Genomic DNA, 27,832 nt, shown 5'->3' on the forward strand with positions numbered 1-27,832 from the left:
CAAAGCCCACCCACTGCTGCACTCTGACCTGAGCTTACCTGTGACTTCCTGTGAAAGCTTTCTGACCTTCCCACCCCCAGCAGTCAGCCCTCCACAGTGTATGGGTCTTGTCTCCCCAGAGAAGCACTTTCCAGGGCTGTATGATAGAGCCGGAAACCAGGAGAGGATTCCTCAGCCTTGGCTGCAGTGCTGGCTCAGGCCACACAGGGGCAGCAGGGGCCACTGGGGACAGGGAGGCACTCTGACCCACCAGCTTCCCACCCAGTGCCCGCCCTGGTGCAGACCTTGCGAGTTCACCTGGAACATCAAGGGTGAACTGCCCTTCTCACAGCACCCAGTCAAAGGCCTTCCCCAACCATGCCTGGCCGAATGGCTGAGTAGGCATGACTCTGCCCACCAGGTTCCACTGATGTAGGGGATGGTACTGGAATGGCACCCCGCTCCTCACAGTGGTTGGGGGCAAAGCCTGTAACCCTATGGCCATCTGGGGGCCAGACTGGTATGACCCACATTCTTTCTCCCTTGAGAGCTAGCAGCCACACAGGTGTGTTAAACAGCTTTAATCTCGGTCATTGCGTCTTCTCAGCACAGTAAGAAATATTGCACATGATCAACATGTTTTGTTCTGGGGATGGGGACAAGGGTGGGGGAATCACCTTCTTAGAAAGTACAACCCAAGTTGGGAGGGCAGAGGGGGTGGGGAGAGAACCCTCCCCGTGCCTGTGGCAAAGTGCAGGAGCCCCCACCCCCAAGCTAACCTGAGTCCAGCCCCTCTGGGGAAAAAAGGGGTACATGAACTCCCCCCTACTCCACAGGCACCTCCCTGTGGCCCGAGGCCCACACTACCCTCCAGCTGGCAGCCCTCACACGAGCCATTTTGCATAAAGTACAAGTGAAAAGGTCTGAAGGTCACACACTCCAGGTTATATACAGGGGCTCGATGGAGGGAGACTGTGCCCCACTTCCCCTCAGTCGCCCCCATCACAGGGAGGGAGCTGTCGGGGGAGGGGGTAGACAAGGGAGCAGGCCTCGTTTCGCCCCCAACTGGAAAGGACGAAATGGCTTTACTGGGGAGGAGGCAACCATCCTGCCCCCCCATTCCTGCCACCTAACATACTGTCCATGTCCTGAGGGGGGTACTGTGGGTCTGGGGTCTTCTCAGGAGCCCCTCACCTGCCTGTGGCAGCTGTGGAGGGACCAGAGGCGGGTGGTGAGGGTTGGGGGGGCCCCTCCCAGCCAGGCTGTCCAGGCCCCGGCTCTGGGGGTGGAGGCAGTGGCGGGGCAGCCGGGGCTGTGCCAGAGTCCGAGCCAGGTGAGGTGGGGTCAGGGCCCCCTGCGGGGCTGGGAGTGGGGACAGGGGCAGCAGCAGTGCCAGTGGGGGGCGGTCCAGGGAGGGGGGCCTCAGCTCCCGGGGGCTGTTCTGAGGGAGTGGCCGCCTGCATGATCTTCTGGCGCACCTCACGGATCTTCAGCTGCAGACAGACCTTGGAGGGGAAGATGTCCGCGTAGCGGGCCTGGAAGGCTGCCGTGGCCTGGGCTGTGGGCAGCAGGGGCAGGTGGGGAGAGGGAGAAGGGCAGGGTGAGATGAGTAAGTAGGCCCCCTCCAAGTCCCCCGCCCTGAGACTCCCAGCTGTGCTCACCTGATGGGAAGAAGCCGTGGTCCTGGAAGAGCTGCATGACCAGGGCCCGGCGCTGGTCCAGGGTGCGCCGCAGCGACGAATAGGGCACTTTCTCGTACTCCAGCTCCCCGAGCACGTCCTCCGCTTCTGTGCCTGTGAGCAGCACAAGGAGCCCGGTCAAGCCTCCTGCCACCGTGCAAGGGTCCACTCAGCCCTCACTGAATCCTGTCTCACAATGGAGTTCAGAGAGGGAACCTGCCCAAGGTCAGGTGGGAATTTAGGGGCCTGTGAAACTCCAGAACCGGGCTTCCCTGGTGGTTCAGCAGTAAAGAATCCACTGGCCAACGCAGGGGACGTGGGTTCGAACTTTGATCTGGGGAGATCCCACATGTCCCACGTGGAGCAACTAAGCCCTCAAGACACAACTACGGAAACCGCTGCATCCTGAGTCTGTCCTCTGCCGCAAGCAAAGCTGCCACCGCAGTGAGAAGCCCGAGCATCTCAACTAGAGAGCAGACCCCGCCCGCCGCAACTAGACAAAGGCCGTGCAGCAACGGAGACCCAGCACAGCCAACAAAGCAGAACACCTCCAGAACCCACCCTTGGCCTGCTGTCCTTGCTCTCAGCGACTCCTGCTCACTCTCCCACCTTTAACCCTGTCCTGAGACTCCACCCCTCTTGGAGGCCCTGGGTCCCCCACAGCTCTGCCTGCCACCACGCCGGCACCTGTGCGGTCAAAGGTGAAGATGTCGCCCTCGCACTTGGCACTCTTGGGGGTGTTAGGCTCCGAGCTACAGCTGGAGCGCCGCCTCATCTTGCGCTTGGGCGAGGTGGGGTCCTCGGGGGCTGAGTCCAAGTCTGTTCAGACAGAAGCAGGCTCAGTGGCCGTGCTGAGGCCCCTGAGGGGCCTCATCTGTCCCCCACCTCCCCCGGACACCTGGTGCTTGCCTACCAGTGGAATTCTTCCTCTTCTTGCGGTAGGAGCCCAGGATGGCCCGGGGTGAGGTGGCCAGAGACTGCAAGGTGGGCGAGGGCAGCACCTCCTCAGGCCGGAACTCAGGCAGCTCGGCAAAGCGCTCTTCGAAGTCCACCTCTGACAGGACCCTGCTGGAGAGCAGGCAGGGTCACCTCCTCTGCCCCCGCCTGCAGCTGCCCCCTCTCCCAGCAACCCGCACGCTCCACCCAGTCCCCCAGCCCATGCTCACTTGTCCACAGAGTCAAAGGTCTTCTTCAGGGGCGGGGGCCGCACCTTCACCTTCTTGCCGGCACCAGCCGCCTCCTTGCGCTCGGGGGCGTCCCCGGCCGCCCTCCCACTGCCGCCCTCACTGCTGCCACTGCTGCTGCCAGGAGCTGAGGCTGGAGCCAAGGCCGGGCTGGGAGGGGTGGGAGGCTCCCCCCGGCTCTCCAAGCCCAGCCCGGGGACACGCCAGTCTGAAGACGAGCTGGGGAATTTGCTGGCCTGGAGGGTGGGGTGGGGAAGGAGATGGAGAACACTGGGGTCAGACTCACCAGGGCAAGACCCAGAAACAGAGAGGGATCACAGAGATGGATGCTGACCGCTGAGATATAGAACTGTGGGCAGGACCCAGTCATGCAGACATACAAGCCCAAGGCCAGAGGAGAACCCATAAGGGCATGGTTCAGACGGGTAGAGGGAAGAGCAGTGGGACAGAAGGGCAGACAGGAGACAGAGGAGCAGAGCCAAGCAGTGGTGGCCACCCCCAGGCTGCTGGGCACTCACCATGGTCTCAGGGCCCTTGGTGCTGGCCTGCTCCTCAGCAGGTTGGGGCAGCGGGGGACTGCTCCGGGCTGTGGGAGTCCAGGTCTCGGGGGGCAGTGGAGGGGCTGGTGTTGCTGGCCGCCCCTCAAGCTCTGACTCGGACGCTGGGGGCTCACGGGCTGGGCCAGGCTCCAAGGGCTGCCGGGGTGCAGGGCCTGGCCGCCCAGGAGCACCAGCCTCGAAGGAGCCCACAGGAATGCTGGCGATGGCCGCCTTTACTTTCTGGGGGGCCTTAGGGGTGGGCCGCTGGGCCTTGGGGGCCACTAAACTGTAGGTCATGGAGCCTGTGGGTGTAGAGAATATTTGCTAAGCCAGGCTTGACAGGAACCCATCCCCTGGGTCCACCCAGTCAGCCCGTCCTCACCTGGCCTGACACCCACCTGTGGCACTAGGGAAAGGGCTGGCGGGGGCCGGGGTGGCAGCAGTGGGTGCCGGTGGGCCCTTGGGCAGGATGGGGGCAGCAGGTGGGGTGGTGCTGGTGGCCACAGTGTAGACCAGGCCTGGGGGAGCCTGGGATGGCTGGGCCAGGGGTGCTGAGGAGGTGGGTACGGGGCTGCCAGGGTAAAATGCTGTGATGACGGGACCACTGGCAGCTGCGCAGGTGGGAGGTAGCTGGGGGCTGGGCACGGGCGACACGCCCACCTGGCCAGGAGCCAGCAGTGGGGCTTGGCCTGTGGAGAGAGAGACGGCAGAGGCAGGAGACCAAGTTAGGGCCTGGGCTGCCTCGGCCCCACCAGTGGTCCCCAGATGCCAGCCAGGCCCACTCCTCACCTGAAAGCAGGGGCTGCACGAAGGCGGGGCCACTGGGCCCCAGTGAGGTGAAGCCAAGGGCGACCGAGCTCGTGGGTCCGTACGAGGTGACTGTTCCAGGCTGACTGGACGCAGGACTGGTGCCCAGGGGCAGCGCATGCCCACCTGCTGACTGCACATAGGTGATTCTGCCACAGGGAGAGGCAAGGGGAAGGCGTGAGGAGAGCCGGCCCCCCAGAAACCCTCCCCTGCGCTGACTCCCAGATGAGGGCTCAACTGCTGTACCTGGTGGAGGAGGGCAGCAGGACCTTCTGAGGCTGCGAGGCGGGGCCGGGGAGTGGGGCCGGGCTGAGGGGCGGCACCAGGCCGCTGGGTGTGCTCACAGGCACCGGAGTCAGCTGGATGATCTGCGGGCAAGGGAACCATAGGCGGAGCTGAGCTGGGGCCCCAGAGTGAGGCAGGGGAGGCCTGAGACCTTGGAGGCTGGATCTCAGCAGAGACATGGAAGGGAGACATCGGGCTGGGGCTAGGGAGGATGAAATTAAGGAAAAGACAGCGAGAGGCTGGAGACACAGAGAAGGGACAAGGGACAAACGATGAGAGCAGAATCAAGATGCTCAGAGACATCAAGCCAGACAGTGAGACAGAAACCCAGACACCAAAGGGGAGAAAAGGAAGAGAGCGAACAACAGGCAGACACAAAAACCACGGGACGCAGAGACCAACGCCCAGAAGGGAGGAGCAAGGGACAGGAGCAAGGGGCCGCCACTGAGGTGCCCTTACCTTGCTGGGTGGCTGAGCACCGTTCTGCACAGGTACTGAGAAGGGCGGGCTCACCAGGGGCAGTGGCTGGCCGGCCCCGCCTCCCCGCACTGACATGCTGGGGGTGGCCAAGGGCACGAGTACCTTCCCGGGCAGCAGCTGGGCTGAGCCACCTGGGGGCGGGGCCTGTACAGGAGACACTGACTGGGCTGCAAGTTAAGAGACAGGAGAGCAGGTGGTCACACAGGAGCGGAAGCAGCTGGGGCCCGCTCCTCGTGCTGCCCGGCCCGGGCCTCACCTTTGGGGGGCGGGGCGGAGGGTACGGACTGCAGGATGGGGATGCCAGGAGTGGGTGCGGTGGCAGCCAGGACTTTGCCGTTGGTGGAGGTGCCCGGCGGGAGGGTGAAACGGATGCTGGTGGTGGGGGCAGGGCCGCCGGGCGCCGCTGCCTTGGTCCCAGGGGCCGGTGCCACTTGCAGTTGCTGGGGCAGCGTGGGCAGAATGTACTGCACCTGGGTGATGCCCCCAGCCTTGCCCAGGGGACCCGGCTGCAGGATGCCCAGGGGCATTGGCCCATTGGGGCCACCCCCAGCACTGGCCCCAGAGCCTGCAGCCGCCCCGCTGCCAGGGCCCCCCTGGGCAATGAACTGGACAGCAGGTGGCGCTGGGGCCCCGTAGCCCGGGGTGCCCACCAGCAAGTTGGTGACAGTGGCCGGCGCCTTCCCCACAGTGCCCAGGAGAGGCCCAGCCACCAGGTGTGGGGCCGTGGAGGTGGCAGCTCCTGACTTCTTGTCCGAATACACTAAGCTGACGCCCAGCGGGGAGCCCCCCAGTGCCCGGGACCCAGTGCCCGCCTCAGTCCTGGCGCCAGCTGTGTCACCAGGAGGCGCTTCGGGCCGGCTGGCAGCGGGGAAAGGCTTGGAGGCGATGGGCACAGGAGTGCTGCTGACGGGCCGCACCACGTTGGTGACCATGGTGGCAGCCGGGCGGGACAGGGGGGTTGCTGGGGCCCCGTAGGCCAGCGAGGGTGCTGGGGCTGAGGGCACGCGAGCTCCGCTGCCCTCCCGTTCCTCCTTGTTTGAGGGCAGGACCAGTGTCTGCAGGACGCCTCCTCCCCCGCTGGGAGGCGCCGCGATGACTGAGGGGCCTGGTGGCTCCAGGCCGCCCACGCTTTCAGGTCTCTTGCGACGGAAGGTGGCAGGATCCGTGGGGAGAAACCGGGTGGCCTTAGAAGGTGTTGCTGGGCCCCCAGTTCCAGGGGGTGGGGGACGGAGGGGGCCTGTGGTGCTGCCCTGACCTGACTCCTGGGCCTTGAAGGTCCCTGAGCCCAGTGGGAAGGAGGTGGTGGCTGAGGAGGAGGAGGCAGCGGGCGAGGATGCAGAGGAGGTGGGCCCATAGCCTTTGCCGAAGCCTGCAGGTGGATCTGGGGGCCCTGGAGGCTCAGGGTCCAGCGACGGACGGCAGTGAGTAAAGGAGGAACGGATCACAGGCGAGAACACCTTCCGGCCAAAGCCCTGTGTGGAAGGAAAAAGGAGACACAAGCATGTCAGGGGAGCCTGGATACCCACACCCTGCCCATCCCCATTTCCATGTCCTGCTGGCAGCCAGGCCAGTTGAAGGCCTCCACTCATCCAGGCTGAGACGCCCATGGGGCAAATAGCTCGCCCTCTCTGGGCCTTAATCTTCCCCCCTTCTTGACACACAGAAAAGGAACATTCTCCCACCCAGGACACGTGGACCAGACAACAGCAAGTCCCAAGCCCTCACCTTGCTGCCCTCCGGGTCCTCCCCAGAGCTGTCTCCACTCTCGCTGTCAGTCACCCGCTCCTTGCACTTGAGGTCAATGTCAGTGGTGCCGAAGCCGTCGTCAGCTGAGGGAGCAGATGCAACAGTGTTGGCAAAGGGCTGGGCGCGGGGCTGCCCAGAACAGAGGGTCTGAAGCCTGGCTCTGGCCTCAGCTCTGCCCTGTGTTGGCTAAGTGTTGTCCGGGAATGCTATTCCTCAGCCCAGGTGTGCCCACCTGCCTGCCGCCAGACCCTGAGCAGGGAACGGCACCTGATCTATGCCCCAGTGGCCCAGCCACGCTGCTGTCCTCAGGCTTCCGGTCTGGCCTGCAGCTTCTTCTTTTTTTAACATTTATTCATTTGGCTGCACTGGGTCTCAGTCACGACACTTGGGATCTAGTTCCCTGACCAGGGATCAAACCTGGACCCCCTGCACTGGAAGCATGGAGTCTTAGCCACTGGACCACCAGGGAAGTCCCTGACCTGGGGCTTCTCGAGGGCAGGGCTGGACTACCTCGGTAGGGCCTGAACTGAACAGGCCCAGGATCACAAACAAATGGGGAAGTGAAGAAAAAGGGGCCTAAGGACCTGAGCCAAATTTCCACCTACTTTCCCAACCTGAGCCTGCTGCTCCCCGGCTAGGACTCTGGGTCCTGAGACAGCTTACCAATGACATCGTCGTCCCCCTCCTCCTCACAGATGACCATGCGTTCCTCATCACTGGTCATGTCCTCACTGGCTGCACGCTGGGAACGGGAGGCCCGGGTGGGGAGCAGTGGGGGCCGTCCACTGGCTGCCAGGGTGCCTCCCTCCCCAGGCGCCGCAAAGGGGCCCGGAGTCCCATACTGGGTGGAGGGCTTTGGGCCAGTGTAGGACGCAGGGCCAGACACCATCTGCAGGGCAAGTGCAGGGCGAGTTCAGCCAGGGCAGTCACCTCCCTCCCTGCCCGTTGCCCCTACCCCTGCGGCCTGCCCTCCAGACCTGAGTCAGTTCCTGCAACGCCTGGCTGTCTACCTCCCCACCATCCAGGCTGTGGACCCCGCTGTGGGAGAATGCGCGGGGCCGGGCTGAGCCAGGTCCCCCAACAGCGTGCAGACGCTCTGCCCCACAGGAGCCGCTCCCCGGAGCCTTGGTGTCCGAGCTCAAGAGTGTCTGGGCCGTGACAGACAGGAGCTCTGAAGACACTGCAGGGCGGGAAAGAGACAGGGTTACAGTCAGGAAGCCTGCTACCAGCACCTAGGCTGGCCAAAACGTCCACAGACACTTCTAGACACTGGGTGGAAGCAGGTGGGACTTCTTGGGCCACCAGGCAGAAGAGAGGCACCACCCACCAGCCCAGCATTTCCCACTACTTCCTGTCCTCTGGGGTTTTGAGGAATGAGCCCACTGCTCCCTGGGAGGCAGCCCTTCTGAGAGGAGAAAAGCCTGGAGACAGGTACATGCAGCAGTGCTTAACCAACAGCCACTGGACTGTCTGAGCCTCTGTTCCTTGGTCTCAGAGCAAAAGGAACAATCCCTCGCAGGACTGTGGCCCAGAACCCAAGGGATCTCCAGAAAAGCACCTCAGAGCAGTGCACTCTATAGACACCCTCAGTCAGTAGCAGTAGCCAATAAGGGCCTTTTCTGACTGCGGCCCTAAGAGCCAACAAGCTGGGGTTTAAATTCAGACTCGGCCACTTCCTAGTTTTTTGTGACTTGAAGTAAGTGATTCTGCCTCTCTGAGCCTCAGTTTCCTCATCTGGAAAACGGGCTTTGGTTTTGAATGCTAGACATTACGCTCTAAGAAGTGTCTGTCACGTAGTAAATGCTCAGTAAATGGCACTTGATGATGAGATTTCTGTTTGGATGTGTGACCTCCCTGGACCTCCCTGACTCCTTCACCACAGCTCAGTGTCAGGGCCTTTGCGGTGAGGGGCTCAAAAGGAATGAAGCCGAAAGGAGCTTCTGGGGAAGCGGGCTGAGCAAGCGAAGGGGAGACTGGTGGCCCACAGGAGGGAAGAGGGCAGAGGGGCTCACTGACCTCCGGGGGCAGCGGCAGTGCCTGTCTCCGACATGCTCCGCTCCCTTGGCTCCTTGTGCCCTCCTGCCAGCCCTAGGCTCGTGGGCTTGGCCTCTGAGCTGGACTTCTTCCGGTCCTTGTTGCACCACTTCCAATCTGGGTGGGCCTTAAAGTGGGCCTCTTTCACCTAGCAGGAAAGGGCAAGGAGACCCTTCACTCATTCGCCCGACAGGAAGAAGCTGAGGAGCCGAGAGGTGGCGGCGTTACCTGGAAGGCCAGGTCATGGTACTTCTGCTTCTCCTTGGGCCCCAGGGCGTACCACCACTCGCCCAGGATCTTACTGACAGTCCGGTTGTCCTGGTTGGGGTGGCGCTGGTGGACCAGGGCCCGGTGCCGCTTGCTGAAGATCATGAAGGCATTCATGGGCCGCCGGATATGGTCCTTCTCCCGCTGCAGAAGACACCGGCCCGCAAGGGATTATTAGAACCCGGAGGATGGGCTGGGTGGCCTCAGGGTGAGCTGGGGACGGACGGGTGGAGATGAGACACCTTGTTGGGGCTGCGTCCATCCTTCTCTGAAGAGGAGTCTCGTTCCTTGGGCAGGGCGCTGAGGGACTGGGTCCGGCGTTTCCCGGGCGGCAGGGGCAACTGGATCTCAGGAGACATGATGGAGAGGAAGCTGTGGGGAATGAAATGTGATGGAGACAGAGCAGCGGGGACAGGGAGAGCTGAGTCTCCGGCCACGCCCCCTCCTCCCTGGTCCCAGGCCTCAGGGTACTCACGCATCGTCGTGGTCACTCTCTGTCTCGCTGTCCAGCCGCGGCTCTCCTGGCGGTCCAGGGGCCTCCTCCTCCGTGGTGGGAGGGGGGCCCTTCCCAGGTTCTACTACCCCCAAAGTGTGGGGGGGTCCGGGCCCTGGGCTCTCAGGGCATGTGGCTCCAGGGGGCCGCCCCGGGTCAGCATTCCCTGTCCCGCCCGGTGGCTGCTCGTGAGCAACGGCCGCCGACTCAGCAGGTTCTGGGGGCAGAGCAGCGGGCGAGTCAGAGGGCTCCGGGGCCATCCGGACCCCATCCCCAGGCCTCCCCACGGCCCCTCGCCCCTCACCTTTGCTCTGGTTGGAGGCCACGGGGTGGCTGGCAGGTTGCTGGGCCTCACTTGGCTGTACAGAGGGGTCAGGCTGGCTGGGGGCCAGGAAGGGGACTAAGGAGTGCCAGGGGAACACGGCCACAGAGCGAGGTTCCACATTTGTCCACACTGTAGGAAGGAGTCAGCTGAGTGGTGCGGCAGGAGAGCTGGGCCTTGACACCCCCCTCCACCCAAAGCAAGCTCTCTTCCACCCTGGACAAGGCGCCGCCCCCTCTTCTTTACACCCTCTTCCCCCATCCCAGAGCACCCTGGGCTCGGGCATGCGACATCACTCAGGAAGAGCTCCTCGCTGACAGATTTCTAGATTTATAAGAACAAAAACAGAAGCAGGGAAAGAGCCCTCACACCCCACGCCCTCCCCCACCTCCACCTCCACCAGCCTTGCCACCAGGGACCAGGCCAGAGGCACAACTGGCTCCTGTCACAAACCAGGCCATGTCTGCTTGCCATCTCACTCTCTGAAGACCTTAGCGAGGCTGGAGACCCTCCCCCAGTCGCACCCATTCCCGTCACCACGCCTCATCCGACAGAGCCCCTCAGCTTGGCCCCACATTCCCTTTCTCTTTTCTTGAAGCAGATGGCCCAACCTCCTCTCCCACTCCTCTCCTTCCCTCCTCTCCCCACTACCCACAGGGCATAGGATCTCAGGCCTTTCTCCTTGCCTCCCTCCCCCTACCACAGACCCCAGGGACCCAGACCTGCCCTTCCCAGGCTGGGCACTGGTGGCTCCAGCATCCTTCTCTTTTCTCCTCAGAGAGAAGTCTACTAATTGTGAAGAGGCCTCCCCACCTCCCTCACTTGAAACTCCTGCGCTTCCCTCCAGCATAGTGGCCAGCCCTCTTGCCCAGAAAGATGGGAGGGTGTGGTAAGCTCCTCAGAAGAAAAGGCAGGGACAATAGAGCAGACAAGAGAATTGTTATGGGACCCTGCCCAGGCAAGGCAACAGCGCCAGGTGTTTCCTTGAGAATATGCACAGGAAGGTACCTCCCGCACCAGGGGGCCAAGCTTCTGTTCCAGGTGCTGGGTGATAAGAGAGCCAGCCTGAGGCTGCGGCCCACCCCTGGCTGGACTCCTGGGGCTGGCCCAGGCTGGCAGTGGGTCTCCTTCTCACTGCCAGCTCCCTGGGGAAAGTGGAACCCACAGAAAAGGCCCCTGCTAGGGGAAGACCATGAAGACAGGAGGAAAACGCCCTAGCCCCGGTCCCCATCACTCCAGGCTCCCCCTGATCTAGATCAATTTGACCTCAGCTGACCCCCCCCCCCAACCAATGCCTTTGGAAGGCTAGCCTCGTGGAGCCCCTATGGGAGACACTGGCCTCAAGACCTGCTTCTGTGAGATGCTGCCAAAACAAGAAGTAGACATCAAGGCAACAGGAGACGGACAAAGAAGCCAACACTGGAGAGGACTCTAGATACTATGAAAATCCCATCCCTACCACTGGGGCACTGGAGCCCCACAAGCCTGCTGGGCCTTCAAACCCACAAGAGCCTTTAGAGACCTGGACAGGTCCCTCTCTTCACAAAGATCTTGCCTCCTGATCTTCTGCTGGATGAGAAAGAAGAGGCCCAGCAGACAATGGGAGGACCGTCCTTTGCTCCTGTCCCTCCTGAACTCCTCTCCAGCGCACTACCCTCCAGGTTCCTAGGTCTCGCCCTCTCTCTCTCTGAAGAGCACACCACAAACACATCACTCTTGAGCAGACAGTGCCTCACTCACAAACCCAAGACCTCTCCTTAGCCCACTTCTCAATCACAGCCCCCAGCGCCTCCCCACTCTGTTTCACACCTAGAACCAGGTCTCACGCTGCTACGATTCTAACCCATGCTCCGGACCAAGGTACTCTGCACCCTTCACCTCCTATGACAACATACCTGTTCCACCCCGCACCTAAACCCCACAGCTGTCCCCAGCTACGCCCCACTCTGCACTCTTATCACTCTGCTACACTCCCACCTGCTGTCACTAACCACTTGGCCCAGCCGAGCTCTGTAACTTTCCCCTCTACTCTGCCGCCACCGTTCTCTTACTGTAACCCCATCACCATTACTCTGCACTCAGCACCCCGACATCTTGACCCCTGCAGTCCCAGGGCCCAGGCGCTACTGACCGAACATGCCGAGGCCACGGGAGGCCGCGCCGGACGCGGGCACCAGGGGCCTGTGGGCTGAGTACATGGTCCGGCGCGGGGGGGCCCGGCCGGGGCTCGCGCCTCCTCAGCGGCCGTCGCCGTTCCGCCCGCCGCCGGCTCCTCGGCCGCCGCCACTCGGGCCCGGGGGGAGCTGGAGGCCGTTGCCACATGCCCCCCCCCCCCACGCCGCCCCCCTCCGGCCGCCCCACGCGGGGGTCTCTGCCGGGCGCGCCTGCGCACAACGCCGCCTGCCTCCCGCCGCCCAGGGGGCGGGGGGAGGTCAGAGCGCGCCGGCCCCGCCCCGCCCCCCGGCGCGCGCGGGGGCCGTCACGGGGCGCGCGGCACGGGGGCCATCGGCGCCGCCCCCTCCTTCTCCCTCCTTCCGCGCGGAGCCGGGCGGGCGGGGCAGGTGGGGCGGGGCGCGGCGCGCGTGCGCGGGGGCGGCCCCCTCCCTTCCCCGTTCGCTGGCTCGCTCCCTCCCTCCCTCGCAGCTCCGGCGGGTAACGGCTCTGGCCCCGCGCGCCCCGGCTGCCGGCACCGCGCCCCGCCTTTCCGGGCCTGGGGCCCGCGGCTCAGCGCGGGGTCGGCCTCCGGCCCCGGGCGGGCAGACGGACGAGCGTGCGTGCGTCCGTGCGCTCCGAGCGAGCCCCGCGCCGAACCACCGCCGCCTCCCCGCCCCGCCACTACTACGCGCTCCCCTCCCCCCGCCGCGCCTCCCCCCGCCCCTTCCCCGCTTCCCCCGCGGCCTTCCGCGCAAGCCCGGCCCACCGCGCGCGAATCCATTGGCTGCCGCCGCCGCGCGCGGGTCAGGCCCCGCCGCGCCCGCCCCCATTGGCCGCCCCGGGGGAACGTCAGTCATATGCAAATAAGGGCAGGGCGGGGCGGGCTCCGGTTGGACCCAAGCCGGCCCGGGGCGGGACCGCGGGAGGAGGGCGGCAGGGAGGGCGCACTGCAGTAAAGGCACCGAGCCAGGGGGGCGGTTCGGGGCGCCGTGCTGCAGAGGCCCGGGGCTGTGGGTGGTACTTGTGTGTGTCCAGTCCGCGCGAGGAACACGCTCACGCGCGGCTCGGCCCACCTCCCTCACGCCCACCGGGGGCGCGCACGGCCCCGCAAGGCAGACGAACTGCATGTAGCCCTCACCAACTCTCACAACAGCAGTCACAAACTCACACACACACACACACTCCTAGACAGACTTTCCTACCACACCCTTTACCTTATACACAGCCCAGGGTCACATGTACCCTCCCTCTTACACTCTCACACGAAGTCACACACCTAAAACACTTCCTCACATAATGTACTACCTCCCATACTAACCGTCCATCATGCCCCACCCACAGTCACACTCGTTCTCACCCATCCTCTTCACATCACCCATTTCATACATGCCCTGTCATACATGCTTCATCAAAGCATATCCTCACACATCCCTGTGAATCATCATACAAACATGCGACATATTAAACAGGCAGAATTTTCTCCTACACCTCATCACAATCAGTTTGTCCACTGCACACACCCTATGTCCCTCTAACACAACCAACACTCGTGGCCTTCCTGGCACTCCCAATCCCAACACAGGTGACTCTCTCAAGTGCCATCATACTGACCCCACACACTATATAAACTTACCCCAGTGAGCACTACTTCAGTACCCTGGCTCATCAGGTATACAAAGTGCCATGGCTGTTCACCATCATTGAGCAACCCTACCTGACACTTGGCGGCCACCTGGGGCCCTCCACCTCACAGTGTAAGGCAGTGGGCCACCACTCTAGGTTGTGAGTCACTCTTTTCAGAAGAAGGAAGAGGAGAAACTAACACTGGGGCTGCTCCGTTTGGGGAGCTTGTATGCATGACCCTGTGCGTTGAATCCTCACAATCACTAGGGAAGTACACTTTATTATGCCCATTGTTCAGATGAGAAAGTGAGGCTCAGAGAAACAATAAATGGTGCAGATCATGCAGTTGGGACATAACAGCCCAGCACTCCAACTCAAGTGCTCTGTCCGCTACTGAAAATTCAACCTCAGGGTGGACATAGGCAGAGACTCCCAATCCAAAGGTCTGGGAATATGTTCAAAGATTCGGAGAGACTGATGAACTATAAAAAAGTCAGAGGGTACACAAAGAGTCACAGACAAGGTCTGGGGCCTACCAGGCAGAGAGGCAGTGGCCCTGGATCACGCAAGGGGGCCCTGAGGTCACATCCTGTGAAGGCAGAGGCCTGGGGTCACAACTGGGCAGGTCAAGACTGCACAGGCTCAGATGGACCGAGACTGAGCTCCTACACAGGTGGAATCAGTGACAGGCACAAACTCTTCCCAGCCTTCTGCACCTACAGAGATGAAGGCATGGAGAGGGGGCAAAAACCAGGTAACCTGATCCCAGAGGGAAAGGGGAGGTCTGTAGCCCTCTGACCTCCAGTGACTGCAGGGCCAGACTCTTGGCTGTGAGCCTGGAGAGACCAACAGAGGGACTATTAGGTGACCACCCCCTCCTCCCTATGCAGCCCCAGACTCAGACCCTCCATTACCTCACTGCCCCAGGGACTGCAATGTGAAGCAGAAATCAAGGCTGAAATCAATGTGGCCTGCTCTATCTCCCTATGGCTGCCCCCTCCTCTCCCCACCGGTGAGTCACCTCCTGGCAAGTTAACCCCTTCCCCACTGCAATGCAGCTCAGGGACTGAGCTCAGAGGAACCCTGCCCCCAGTACCCCCACACTTCTGCTGCGTGAGAAAAGGAGCTAAGCCTGGCACAGGAGGGAAAGAGGGCCCCAGACATCTGGGAGGGTTGCACATCTGGTAGAAAGCAGTGCCCACAGAGGAGGGATGGGAAGAGGCCCCTTACAGGGTAGGGGACAGCCAAGTGGGGGCCCAGCCTACCAGGGAGGGGCCGGAATCCTGGCGGGAAGGGCCCCCCTGCCCTGGGCACTGGGCCAGCCCTATACTTAGTTTCCATTGTTTGGAATGGAGGAACCCTGGGTGGGGGTGATTAGTAGAGAAGAGGGAGCAGTTCCGTGTCTTCAGCCATCCCCAACTCTAATTGGGGCCTCCCTGGTTGGAAAATGCTGAGGAGGTTCCCCAAACCAGGGCCTCAGCCCCATCTGAGAGGGAGTGCTTCACCACCCTTCACTCAGAGCAGGTAATGGGCAGAACCACAGTGCAGCTCACCCCTGCACTACCCTGTAACCAACTCCACAAAAGGTTTGGCCCCAAACAATCCCCAGGGCACCACCCCACCCCAGCCTGGGGACCAGGAACCCAGACAGAGACAGCAACTGCCACCCAGGGTGGCACAGGCTGAGGCCTGCCCAGAGCCCTGGGGCGCACAGCCAGGGATGCTGACAGACTGAGGGACAGGCAGACATGCCCTGAACTCGCGGGCCCCCGTTTATTGAGCCCGAGAGGCACCGCGCCCTGCCGCCTGCGGCTCCCCACCCTGCTCTCCAGGCCCGGGTCCCCGCCTCGGCTCACCACCCCGGTGTCCCCAGCTCCCCTCACCCGCTCTCCACATACACACCCACCCACCCACCCCGGGCGGAGTCGGCGACGGCCAGGGTTGCCTGGGGAACGAGCCCAGGATTGGGCTGGTGCTGCTCGGGAGGGATGGGGGCCTAAAAATAGCGCCGGGGTGAGTCAGTGTGAGTGGGGCTGGGGTAGGCAGGGGGACCAGAAGGGAAAGAGAGGCAAGCGAGAGGTGTGGGGGAGGCTCCCCAGGGATTGGGAGATGGGCGGGATAGGATGGAGGGAGGGATGTGGATTTGGGGGTAGAAAAAGGAGTCAAGGGGGAGTGTACAAGCGCCGGGGCTGAAAGGGCTGGTCCGCGCGGGCTGAGGGAGGCGCCACTGCCTGGGCGGAGGAGGGGGCGCCGCCCTGCGCTCTCCTCCCCAACCCCGCGCTCACGAGATTTTCCACTCGCCGCCTGGCCCCCAGCCAGCTCTTGGCGGGCCCCACAAAGCCGCTTTGTGCTGGGAGGGCGGGCGGGCGCCTGGCCGGTCTGACACCCACGCGGGCCGCGGCGAGGCGCGGGCCAGCTGGCACCCGAACTGTCTGCTGGGGGTGGGGGGAGGCCCCCACACCCAGCCCGAGAACGCGGCCGCGCAAGGGTTAATGGCGCAGGGGCGGGGGAACAGATCTCGACCAATCGGCGTCGGCGGGAGCGACAGTGACCAATGGGAAGACCCGAGGCCAGACGCCCCGGGCCTACCCCCTAGGGCGCGGGAATGGGCGCGGCCCTCACTGGGTGCAGGTCTGGATCCACAAAGCCCCCGATGCACCCTCCTTCCCTGGCTGCTTCGAGTACAACAGGCTCAGAAGGGGGTAGGATCTTGCAGTCAGGAGGTGGCACGATCAAGATTTGAGCCCCGGTCTGCCTGGCTTCACGATTAGCTTTTCCACCGAAATGGGGAGACGGGGGTTCCCTGGCCCAGGCCCCCAAGCGGAGCGGGAACAGGGTACGGGGTGCGGGCGGAGGCGGCGGCGCGGCAGGCGAGGGTCCAGCCGCCTGCGGTGCAGCCGCTGCCGCCGGTGGTAATGGGAGCCAGACGCCGTCGTCGCCGCTAATGCGCCTCCCTCCCTGCCACTAATGGAGCCATTAATGCCCGGGCGCCGGGGGCTGCAGGCCACACACCACCGCGGCGTTGCGCATGCGCGGGCCAGCAACCCCAGCTACCCGCCGCCACCAGGAGGCAGCCTGACCCCTTGCAGTGCCTGGCGCTCGGGGCTCTTCCAAGAAATCTCCAAGACTCACTCCTACCTCAAAAGAGCCTCTTCTCTCCTCTCTCTTGTAATTCACCCTCTTCTTCCCAGGCTAGGTCTCCTTCCTATCCAGGGGTCTTGGACAGCCTGATCCAACCCTTTCCCTCTGCTCTAAACCGTTTCTAGGCTCTTCACGGGGCTGACACTCAAGTGTGGCTCGGCTGTACCTGTCTTCCTTGGCACCCTTCTGCCAAGCCTAGACCCCGTGTCAGCTCCAGCCTCAACTGGCCACTTCAAGGCCATGCACTTTCACCTCTCCTGGCCTTTGCTCCTGTGGCTGCCTATGCCTGGATGGACCTTCTCTTCTACTTCCCTGAAATCCATTCATTCTTCCTGTTTTAGCTCCAGTGTCACTTCCAATGAGAAGCCTACCTGAACCTCCCTCATCACCTCATTCATTAAGCCAGAGTTGCCTCTCTCCTCTGTCCTCCCCTGGCTCTGGGCCTCCCTCTGCTCATCGTTGCCTGTGCCTGCATCCACATATGCCTTTCTAACCCACTTTATCCCAGGGCTGCTCAGCCTGGGCCAGGGAGAGAGGTGAGGAGGGACTTCTGGTGGGAGAGAGGGGGGTTATTGTTTGAGACAAAACAGAAATTCTGGTTGGGCAGAGTCTGGATCTGCGGAGTCAGGAGGATTCCCCACTCCCACCCCGCCGCCCCCCTGGCTCTTCTTGGGGCCTCATTTTCCCAACGCACCCAAGCACAGTGGGTGGATACTGCTTGGTCTCTGAGATTCTGCCTGTTGGGATGGACTACTCGTGGGACTCAGTTAAATGGAGCTGGCACCAAAGTGTCTTCTGAAAGGTGATGGGGGTGGGGGTGGTAGGGGTGATCCGGATCATGCCCTCAAGCAGGTGGGTGGGCAGAGGAACTGCTTTCCTGCTGCTCCCCCACAGCCGGATCTCCTAGCTTGGCCCCCAAAGCCCCCGCCTTCCTGCCTGTCTTGGGAACAGGTGCTTGGGTGTTGATGGGTCTGTAGGATAGTTCCCGACAACTCTAAGCAGCTTTCAGGACAGGAGTGGACATTTAATTTGTCAAGGACCAAGAAGGGGCCTTCAGGCCTAGACATTACTCCAACGTTCCCCAAAGAGGGAGCAAGAGACCTGGTGCTTAGCAACTCTCCAATGACTTAGAGGAACAGAGTTCCTGATGTGCACAGAGTGGGAGTGGGGACTAGGATAGGGAAAGCAGGTCTGTCTAAAGAATGGGAGGAGGAGGACCAGAGAGTAGGCCAAGGCTGGACCAGAGATAGAATCCCACAATTGGGGCGGGGGGTGGGGGGCAAAAGAGAAAGAGGGTGAAATGAAAGCTCCAACAAGAACTGATATCTAAGGAGGTACAAACCAGGAAAGTCATAGAGAGCGACTCAGGGAAAGCCAGACAGAAGAAGTCCACAGAGGAAGGCTCAGGTGCAGAAATGGAGACCTGGGCAGAGACAGACATAGGCACCCAAGGGAGAGACAAGATACGCAGTGGCTCAAACAGGCAGATGGGAAGACAGGCCCAGGAAAAGGGGCACTGCCTGTCAATACGGGGAACCCAGGCAGAAGCCAGGATCTGGAAGGCAGGCCATGCGAAGTACAAGGCTGAGACATCTGGCCTCCTAGGCCAGGGCTGTAGGCCCTGGGGTGGCTTCCTCTCCGGGGGAGCAGGCGGGAAGAGTCAGAGGGAGGTGGCGATGGCAGCTGGCTGGCCCCGCCATGCACAGAATGCGGAGAATGCCGGCCGGCCTGCTCCAGCAAGTCCCCCAGCGGAAGCAAATGCCTGGCAGGGGGCAGAAGCAGGCAGGCTGCCCTGGGCCACCCCCTCACACCTGCTGTCCTGACAGAGGGTCAGGCCCTGGCATGGGCGGGCCAAAGGGTGATAGGTTCACTGTGCCCCTGAGCACAGTCTGCCGTGTCTGGGTCTCAAGACAGAGAAGGCCCCAAGGTGCCTACCTCCCAAGGCTTTAGGGAGGCCTCTGAGAGAAGAACAAAAGGGCCCACTGGCTGGGAACCTGAGGGCAGCCTGGATACCTCAGCATGGGTGTAGTCAGGGAGGCGCAGCTCAGAACCGCCAGGACAGGCACTGGACAAGTTCTGACGATCAGGTGGCTTCCAGCAAGGGGCCTCCCCTCCCTGAACCTCAGTCCCCCTCCTGCTACTGACGACAGGGCTGGAAACTGGTAATCCCTATTTTGTAGTGTCAGGAAGTTTCAATCAGACAGCCCCATCCGTGAGGCTGGGCAGTGGTATATGCTCAATAAAGCGAGCTACTGTTATTGTTATTGTTATCGTTATCATTACTGAGAGTAATGGGCTCTGGCACCAAACAGTCAGGGTTCAAATCCTGGCTCTCCCTATTCCTAGCTGGGTGACCACGGGCAAGTCACTCTGCCTCTGGGACTACAGTTTCCTCCTCTGTCCAGTGGAACTAATGGTCCTGCTGAGCTGGGGTGTGATCACGACTCAGTGAGTAAAAGTGCACTGAGCACTTACTGAGCAGTGTGCCAGGCACATGCATGGGTGGTACTCAATAAAGCATTATTACTCTTAGTTCTGGTAGCAAGGGTCCTGTGATCTAGATTGAGAGATCTGATTCAAGACACAGTCCTTCCCGTCCCTGGCTGGTGACCTCCATCAGGTGACCTCCACCGCCTTCTGTCAGGGCCTCACTTTTCCTCATCCGGAAAATGGTAGCAGGAACCCTGCCAGACCACCCTGGTAGGCCTCAGGTCACCCTCCCCACACAGCTGCAGTGAGGGTCATGACCCAGCGGTGCTATATGGGAAGGCAGTGTCGGGGCTGCAGGAATGTGGGGGGTGGGGGGCTGAAGGGGATGGTTATAGAGTCCTTCTGCTTCAGTGTCTTCATCTGCCTAAGGACAGAAATCCCTGCTGTGCCCACTTTGTGGAATTTTGCTCGTATCAGCTACAAAATAACAAATGTAACAACGTTAGGGGCGAGCAAAAAACACCTCAGTAAATGAACATGAGGGGAAAGCGCTGTCCCTGTGTCCTCTGCCCTGGGTCTGGGCTGGAGCTGAGTGAGGGCAGGGCCTGGGCTCCTTCCTACACTAGTCTTTGTTCCAGCCCAAGACACAGCGGCTCCTACCAAGATCCACATGTCCACCTCCTTCTTCCCTGGGCTCAGGGGCTGGAACTCACCCTATATGGTACAACCCTCCAGAGTTCCCTAGTGCCTTCAAGTCTTAGAAGGACCTTCTATGATCTGACTTTGATGTGCTGCTCACCTATGCAGCCACACATCCCAACACTCAGCCACGGTCTAGAGCCCTTGACTTTGCAGATTCAACTTCCTTTAAACTTTGGCTCTCGCCTCAAGGCCTTTACACAAACTCTTCCCTCTACCTGACGGTCCTCCTGCCAGCCTTGCCAGGCTCCCTGCTGCACACCCTTCAGGCCTCACTTTAGAGGGCTTTCCTGGTGGCTCAGACGGTTAAGAATCCACCTGCAATGCAGGAGATCTGGGGGTTCGATCCCTGGGTTGGGAAGATCCCCTGGAGAAGACAATGGCTACCCACTCCAGTATCCTGGCCTGGAGAACCCATGGATAGAGAGGAGCCTAGTGGGCTCTAGTCCACGGGGTCGCAAAGAGTCGGACATAACTAAGCGATTGAGCATGCACTCATGGCCCCTTCTCCAAGAAGTCCTCCCTGACCACCCCAGCCCTGACCACGCTGGACAGCCACTATCTGGAGACAGGTCTGTCTACTCCAGGAACCATGAGCCCTGTGAGGATGGGGCTGTGTCCTTATCATCAACCAGCACAGGGCCAGGCACAGAGAGGGCCCTCAGTCAACAGTAAATGAATAGGTAAATAAGAAAAAGATGCTTGGGAAGGGGTGAGTGACGGGTTTGTCGCCCTCCATGAAAGTTGCTCTGACAAGGGCCAGGCCAGATGGCTCTCCAGCCCCATCTCAGAAATGCCTCGCCCCCTACCCCAGGCCTCAGCCCTCTAGCCACACCGGCTGTCCTCAGCTGTGCTCCTTCTGACCTCAGAGCCTTCCCATCAGCCTCCCAGGAGGTTCTTCTGTCCCAGGGTTGCAGGTTCCAACTTCTCCTCCAACCCCTGGCCTACACGCCCTGTCCTGAGGGCAGCCAGACTAGGTTCACCTTGGGAGGCATGCCCGCCACACCCCCGGCTCCCCGCCAGGGCACTGACCACACCTGTGCTATTTACCAGGTACAGCAGCGAAGATGAGGTCTCCAGGCCTGGGCCTGCCACTACCTGGCAGAAGGACCCACTGGAGCCTCAGTCTTCCCATCTGTAACCAAGGACTGTGGCCAAGTGGTCATGAGCCAGCCAGCCTGGGTTTGAAGGCTGGCTCCGGGATTTACTAGCCACATGACCCTGGGCAAGTAACTAACCTGACCTCAGTTTCCTCTTTTTTTTTTTGGCTGCACCATGCAGCAGCTTACAGGATCTTAGCTCCCTGATCGGAGATCAGACCAGGGTCCTCTGCAGTGGAAGCGTGGATTCCCAGCTACTGGATCGTCAAGAAACTCCCAGTTTCCTCCATAGGAGCCTACTCACAGCAATATAGGAGCCTACTCACAGCAAGGTTCAGTATGCTGTGAGTGCTACGTTAAGGGGTGGGTGTGAGGTAGCAGAGATAACCCACTCACAGTGCTTATCACGGTGATGCCCCTGTCAGTTCTCGGGCCATGAGAGTTGTCATCATGATTACCATCTCTGTTACCCCATCAGCTCTACTGGGGGGTGGGGGGGGGCCAGGTGCTGGCTTTGAGCCTGCACTCTCAGGAAAGTTCTGCTGACTGGTAGACCCCAACCAGGAGGCCTCTGGAAACACTGCACTGAGCCTTCAAAGTCCACATGCTCAGCCTGACACAGGAATTCCCATGGGAACTTCTGTGCAGATGGGAGGCCAGCCTCCCCTTGAATGCCCCCTGGGGTGGGGAGCTCACCTTTCTTGAGAGCCACTTTGCCAGTCGCCCAGTACAAAATGAGCCCTCACCCAGCCCCTCCAACAAAACCTCTTACCTGTCCCAGGCCGGCCCATGATGACTTCCTTTTTGGGGGCAGGATGGCTGGTATAGCTGCTGGGCACCAGGACAGGCAACAGAGCAGCGGGTGAGGGGTGGAAGGCCACCGGCTGGAAGGGTGAGGAAGCCAGGCCAAAGGTGGGCATCGGCTGGGCCACGGCAGTCGGCGCAGCTGGAGGCACAGTGATGGGTACGGGGGCAGGCAGAGGTGGGGGCAGACCAGGCTTCCCACTGGCCACCCCTGGGGGCACCGGGGTCTCTCGGCAGCCCCGCCCGGGTCCCCCGGCCCGGGCCTCACTGCCAGTGCCCACCTCCCCGGGGAACTTGGAGGGCAGCGGCACGTCAGGGTTACGGACGATGACAGGTGAGTCCCGCTGCACGGCAGGCACCCGGCGCACGGAGGGCCCAGGGTCCGAGGTCAGGCCGGCAGGTGGGGGCAACAGCAGCAACGGTGAAGGCTGGCGGGAACGGGAGAAGGGCACGGCGGGCGACACGGCTCGAAAGCCGGCTGGCGCGGAGGGTGCAGGTGTGTGGGACACCGAGTCCACGCCAGTGTCTAAGCTGTCACTCTTGGGGAAGTCTGGGGCAGCTCCTCCACCCGCTGCGCCGGGGGCCCCCAACGGCCCTGGGTGGGGCAGCAGCTCTGTCTTCCGTCGCCCAGGGCTGATGGGCACAGTAAAGGTCAGGTTTGTCTGGAAGGTGGGGAGGATGCCAGAGGAATGGCGCTCTCGGGGGGCAGGTGGCGGTGGGTGGGGGCCCAGGTCTGGTGGCGTCAGCACGCCCGCCTTAGGGGTGCTGGCGCTCAGGTGGCGGCTGCGGACAGCGGTACGCTGGATGACAGGCGAGGCATTGATGGGGCTGAAGTTGGCGGGGCGGAAGCCGAAGAGTGGCGAGGGCGAGGGCGACGGGGCTGGCGAGAAGGGTGACTGTGTAGACACGGGGGAGAAGGAGGGTGTGCCCGAGCGAGAACTGCCCAGGGACACCAGCATCACCGCTGCTTCGCACTCGTCAAACTCAAAACGAGACAGGTCGGCGGGGGCCACCAGGCGTGGACGGGAGTCTCCGCGGGCTGCCACGCTGCTGGCCTCGCTGTCCCGTGACGTCTCATCCCCCCAGTCGAACTCGGTGCTGCCCTCGCGGGCCGCCACGCCCGCCGGCCGCCCGGCCCCACCCGGGCCACTGTCCGCCAGGCCCTCCATCTCCTTGGTTCGCATGGACAGGTGACGGGAGCAGTAGCCCCGCCGCTGTGACTCCTTCATGCAGCCGTCTCTCGAGCACAGCCGTCGCCACTGCTTGCCGTTGAACTTCTTTCGGATTCCGTTGGGCGTGCAGACCACGTCGCCCTTCTTGTACTTCTGCTGGGCTGCTGTCAGGGGTGTGCGGGCCCGGGCAGCCGGCGCAGCCCCCTTCTCCAGTGAGGCCACACTGCTGCTCCGGCTGCCACCCTGGCTCCCCTCCTGGCACGGGGAGGGCTGCTCACCCGGGCGGCCTGGGCCTGCGAAGGCAGGGGACTTGGGTGGTGGTGACAGGAGCTGGGGCGGCAGTGGGAGCAGAGCCGGGGTGCCCAGGGCGGGCGGGTGCTTCTCCTCACCCTCCTCACAAGCCCCAAGGTTGCCACCGAAGCTGATCTTGGAGACCTCGGCATCCTCAGGCTGCTTCGGGTCCAGGGCAGCAGGGCAGGGGGGCAGGGTGGCCCCGGGCTCGGCCTGCTCCTCCTCAGGGCCTGCCGGGGGCTTCCTTGGAAGGGCTTCGGGCTCCCAGGGGGGCCGCAGCAAGCGGAGGCTGGAGCGGGCCACCCACACCGCCTCCTCGGGCTCCCGGTGTGGTGGCTGAGGCAGCTGCGGCAGGGCAGCTGGGCCTAGCTGGGAGCTAGGGCCAGGGCCGAAGCGGACCTTGTAGGCGGCGGGCTTGGTGGTCACCTCCACCACCACACCCTCCCGGTAGGCCGCCATGCCGGGCTCCACGCAGGTACAGACTGCTGTGCCCACCGCCAGCGCCCCCGGTGGGGGCGTGGCATCCAGAACCACATCCACACCCCCGCCAGGCACTCCCTCATAGAAAGTCAGGGCCCGGTCCCCGTGGAACTGCACACCCAAGTCCTGGCTTCGGCGCACCTGGCGCACCACAGCCGGCAGGAAGAGGCCGTCCCCGCGCCGAGCCAGGACTCGCTGGGACCGCAGCTGCCGCAGGTCGTAGCCCCCGCTGGTGCTGCCAGGGGTCCAAGGGCCCAGACCACAGGCTTCGGCCGGCTCATCCTCCAGGTCGGCTGAGTGCTCGCTGGCTGTGTCGGTGGAGGAGGAGCGCGTGGAGGTGGGTGGCCGTGGAGGCACCCCCAGGGCGCCGGCTTCATCGGGGGTCCGTGCCCGCTCTTCAGGGGCACCTGCCGCTGCACTGCTGCCACTGCCGGCGCCGTGCTCCTCTACATACTTCTTCTTGGGTGCTCGTGACTTGAACGTAGCCGTCTTTCGGCTGAGTGATGGCTCCCAGCGGCCTGCCTCCCCCTCCACCTTGGGTTCTTCAGCTGGGCCTGGGGCCGGGTCATCGGCTTGCAGCTCCGGGGGCAGCCCCTCGGCCCCCAGGCCCCGCTCAGCTTCCTCCTCCTCGCCCTCCTCAGCCTCTTCTGGCCCTGGCTGTTGCTGCTGCGCCTCGTCGTCTTCCTCCTCTGGCTTGTCCCCCTCCCCAGCCCCTCGCCGCCTCAGGGCCTTGGCCCTGGTGGCTGGTGGGGACTTGCCACTGCTGCCAGAACCTGGAAGGCTGGTGCACGCCTTTTTCATGGGCTTCATCTTTTGTCCACCTGCCGGGTGAGAGGACAGACAGGGATCATTGGGAGCAACCTCAGGAACCCCCCCAGACCCAGTGTCCCCCAAGACTTCCCACTTGCTGGGGCTACTGCCTCAACTTCATGATCCCCAAGGTCTCCCGCCTGGCTGTGTTCCTGTGGGCCCTGGCCGGCACCCAGACACAGACTGGCACCCATATGCCCTGAGCTATATGCTCTGGTTCCTTGGGAACCCTCACATACTCTACTTTCTCTGCAGAGGACAGTAGGTGCAGGCACACACTCTGACTGCCTCAAGGGAACCACGACTAAAAGTAACAGTTCACACCTATGGAGCACTCACTCTGTGCCAAGCCCTGGGCTAAACTTGCCTTTATTAACCCATTGCATCCTCACCACAGCTCTAAGAGGCGGGTGCTACCATCAGCCGCATTTACACAGGAGGAAATTGGGGCACAGAGAGATCAAGCCACTCGTCCACATCCATCCGGCTAGGAAATGGCAGAGCTGAGATCTGGACCCAGGTAATCTTGCCCCAGAGTCTCCTAACCATTTCAGTATGCTGCCTGTCACATGATCCAGAGGGCACGCTTCCTTGCACTGTCACTGCCCAGAGAACACACGCACTCACACACACAAATGTACAAGCACACAGTCACAGAAAGGGAGGTGACTGGGCTGCGATGTGAGCCTCTCTCTACTACCCCCACCCCAGCCCCGGGCAGCCTGGAATGGCCGGGCATTGTGGGAAGGAGTGGGCAGCTGCAAGTCCCAAGGGACAGTTGCCCACTCTGTTCTGCACCCCAGGCCTGGCAGGTACAGCCATCTCCCCAGATTCTGGCGGAGAACAGGCAGGGGCACGTCTGGGGCAAGAGCTCATACCCAGTGCTACCACAGGGCTGTACATAAGCGCGCGCGCACACACACACACACACACAGAGCACACACACACACAGAGACACAGACATCACACAGTGGGACACAGGGCTACACCCCAGGGTTTCACGGTCCCTCTGGATGGGAGCCTGCCCCTCCCCCCACAGCACCCAGCGTGATACCCGAAAGCCCAGCCACCCCCCTTCTGGCCTGCTTGCATCCCCGCCCTGCCCGGGCTGGCTCTGGCAGGGTGGCTGAGCCGACTAGGCCCCCCTGGTCCCCAAATATGCTCTCGGACTCCAGGTGGGGGTAAGTGGGAGAAGGTCAAAGACGGCAGGACAAGCCCAGCAGGCCAACCTCACCCACTTCCTGAACAGTCATTACTGCCCGCCCCCTTTCAGGCTGCCCTGAGAGAAGAGAAGGGAAAAAACTTTACTCTGAAGTGACTAAAAGAACCTGAGAGGCCAAAAGGGGGGCCCCGGGGAGGGTTGGGGGACCCAGGACCATAAGCCAAAGAAGATCCGAGGCACCCCTGACTCAGCCTTCAGGCTCCTACGGGACCCCGACCTCATGCTCTCCCACTTGGGGCCTGCTGCTGCTTAGGAGCCTGCAGTCCCAGGCTGCCCCTTCTCTGAGCCAATCCTGGGGTCCTCTCGGGCAGAGGCTGGGGGCCCTGGGGCTTCTCATAATGGGGCAGGCACCCAAGTATCCGGGAGTTGGACAGCCACCACCTTCTCCCACTGACCCGCTGGGCCACCATCCTGGGCACTGAGACCGGGCCCAACACAAACCTTTGCATACCCCACCCAGGGCTTACAACCACACTGCCTGGTCCAAGTTCTTCACACCAGAAACCAAGCCTCTTTTTTTCCCCTGGGGCCTACTCTCTTCCTGTCCACCCTCTCAGGATAACTCCCACCCAAGGCCCTCTTGGGCCCTCACCTCCCTCAGAATCGAAGCAATAACTCCTGAAGCTCAGGCTAGCCCAGGCTTCTCAGGGTCTCGTGTCCTCTGCTCCCATCAGGCCTCCTGACACCAGCGTCTCTGCCACTCTCTTTCCCATCCTGTCACCATCTCTATCTCCACCTCTCTCTTCGCAGGCCCTAGGCCCCCTCCTCTGTCACTCCCTCCTTGTCACCCTCATCTATCTCTGTCACCCCCTCCTCCCAGTCACTCTCATGTCAGCCATCTCTAGACCTGTCACCTTCTCCCCCCATCACCTCTCCTTGTCACCCCCTCCAACTCTGTCCCCTCTCTCTCCCTGTCACCCTGATCTAGTCCTGTCACCCCTCCATTCCTGTTACCAATTCTCTGCCCACCACCCACCCCCTCCTTGTCACCCTTTTTCTGTCACTCCTTCTCCCCACCACTTCCTCTACTCCGTCCCACCTTCCCACCATCCCACTCACCCCTTTTCCCCTGTACCCCTTCCCCGTCCCTGCCACCTGTCCCCTCTCGGCCCCCAGCACCCCAAATCCCCCCTGCCTGTGTCAGCCCTGGCCCCGCCCCTCACCTCGGGCTCAGCGGGGTTTCGGGGCGGGGGGCCGTGGCCCCGGCTCGGTCCGGTCCGGTCCCTCCCCCCCCCCCCTCCGGCTCTCCCTCTCGATTCTCCCTTTTTTTTTTACTCCAACACACAAAATGGTGAATGGACCTGCAACAGCTGGAGCAGTCAGCCAATCAGCGGCCACAACCCCGCTGACCGGCGCCGTCCTAGGCCAGTAGATACTCAGAGCCTGGTCGGCTCCGCCTCTCAATGACGAGCGACGCTTGCCACAGCCAATCGTGCCCACCCGGCAGCGCGAGGGGGAGGGGCCAAAGTCCAAGATCGGCCTCCCTCTGGGACCGACACCAACCTGAGCCTACGACCGCCCGATCAGCCTAGGGTCCTGCCCTACAACAAGTGATGGACATCAACGTTGACCAACCGTAGTCTGTCTTAGTTCAGAATGACGAATACAGTACCCAGTCGTCTTGCACTCTAGGCCGGAACCCAGCCTCTATGAAGGACAGTAGCCAATGAAATGAAAGAAGGCGGAGCTAAGGGACCGGCTCTCCAATGAGCAGGCTTAGAAGGCGTGGCCTGAGCGTTTGTTGACCGGCTGGTCGCAATTCCTGCTGGGAATGGTAGTCTTCTTACGTCTCTGGCCCATAGTCGACAGTACATGGCAGACTACAACTCCCATGTGACAGAGTGCCTGGAGCTCTGAAGAACCCGTGCGAGGAGAAAAAGTCGAAAGGGCAGTTCCTCGTGAGTCTCACTGGACGCCAGGAGCATCTTAGACCCAGGGCCCCGACTCACCCGGACTCCCGGCTCTGGCGTCGCTGCTGGCTCCTCTCAGTGGCGGCGGTAGCGGCACAAGGGGGAGGTGCGAGGAGCAGCCAACCGCCACCCTCGAGCCCCGTAGCCAATCAGCAGCAGTCGGGGCGGTGCAATGACCTCA

At 62.2% G+C, this 27,832-nt stretch overlaps 1 protein-coding gene across 6 annotated transcripts; it reads right to left on the minus strand.

Annotated features, from left to right (window-relative positions):
• Nucleotides 1-545: 545 nt before the first annotated feature.
• Nucleotides 546-27,831, minus strand: CIC (capicua transcriptional repressor). 6 transcript variants are annotated; one of them, XM_025269166.3, is made up of 21 exons: nt 27,691-27,831; nt 21,735-24,530; nt 9,798-9,947; nt 9,476-9,710; nt 9,243-9,372; nt 8,962-9,144; nt 8,716-8,881; nt 7,677-7,879; nt 7,363-7,588; nt 6,679-6,782; nt 5,210-6,425; nt 4,933-5,120; nt 4,435-4,556; nt 4,171-4,337; nt 3,780-4,070; nt 3,361-3,683; nt 2,825-3,078; nt 2,572-2,726; nt 2,346-2,477; nt 1,641-1,772; nt 546-1,537 (listed from the first exon to the last, which is right to left on the minus strand). In XM_025269166.3, the coding sequence occupies exons 2-21, from the start codon at nt 24,517-24,519 to the stop codon at nt 1,170-1,172; spliced, it is 7,530 nt and encodes a 2,509-aa protein (XP_025124951.1). In that variant the 5' UTR covers nt 24,520-24,530; nt 27,691-27,831; the 3' UTR covers nt 546-1,169. The 6 variants fall into 6 exon arrangements, with proteins under 6 accessions (XP_025124951.1, XP_044787237.1, XP_044787238.1 ...); XM_044931302.2 differs by lacking the exon at nt 27,691-27,831 and adding an exon at nt 27,245-27,638; XM_044931303.2 differs by lacking the exon at nt 27,691-27,831 and adding an exon at nt 26,905-27,036 and having other exon boundaries at nt 2,572-2,723.
• Between the last annotated feature and the right edge of the window lies 1 nt (nt 27,832).

This window comes from Bubalus bubalis, chromosome 18 (genome assembly GCF_019923935.1).
Source record: "Bubalus bubalis isolate 160015118507 breed Murrah chromosome 18, NDDB_SH_1, whole genome shotgun sequence".
Lineage (NCBI taxonomy): Eukaryota > Metazoa > Chordata > Mammalia > Artiodactyla > Bovidae > Bubalus > Bubalus bubalis.

Bases quoted from the DNA above. Each gene is read 5' to 3' on its own strand.
- CIC (XM_025269166.3), bottom strand. From the start codon at position 24,519: ATGAAGCCCATGAAAAAGGCGTGCACCAGCCTTCCAGGTTCTGGCAGC. The intron at 9,145-9,242 runs GTGTCTCATCTC...TGTCTTCTGCAG, and splicing joins ATGGACGCAGCCCCAACAAG to CGGGAGAAGGACCATATCCG. The intron at 4,071-4,170 runs GTGAGGAGTGGG...CTCTCTCCACAG, and splicing joins CGTGCAGCCCCTGCTTTCAG to GCCAAGCCCCACTGCTGGCT.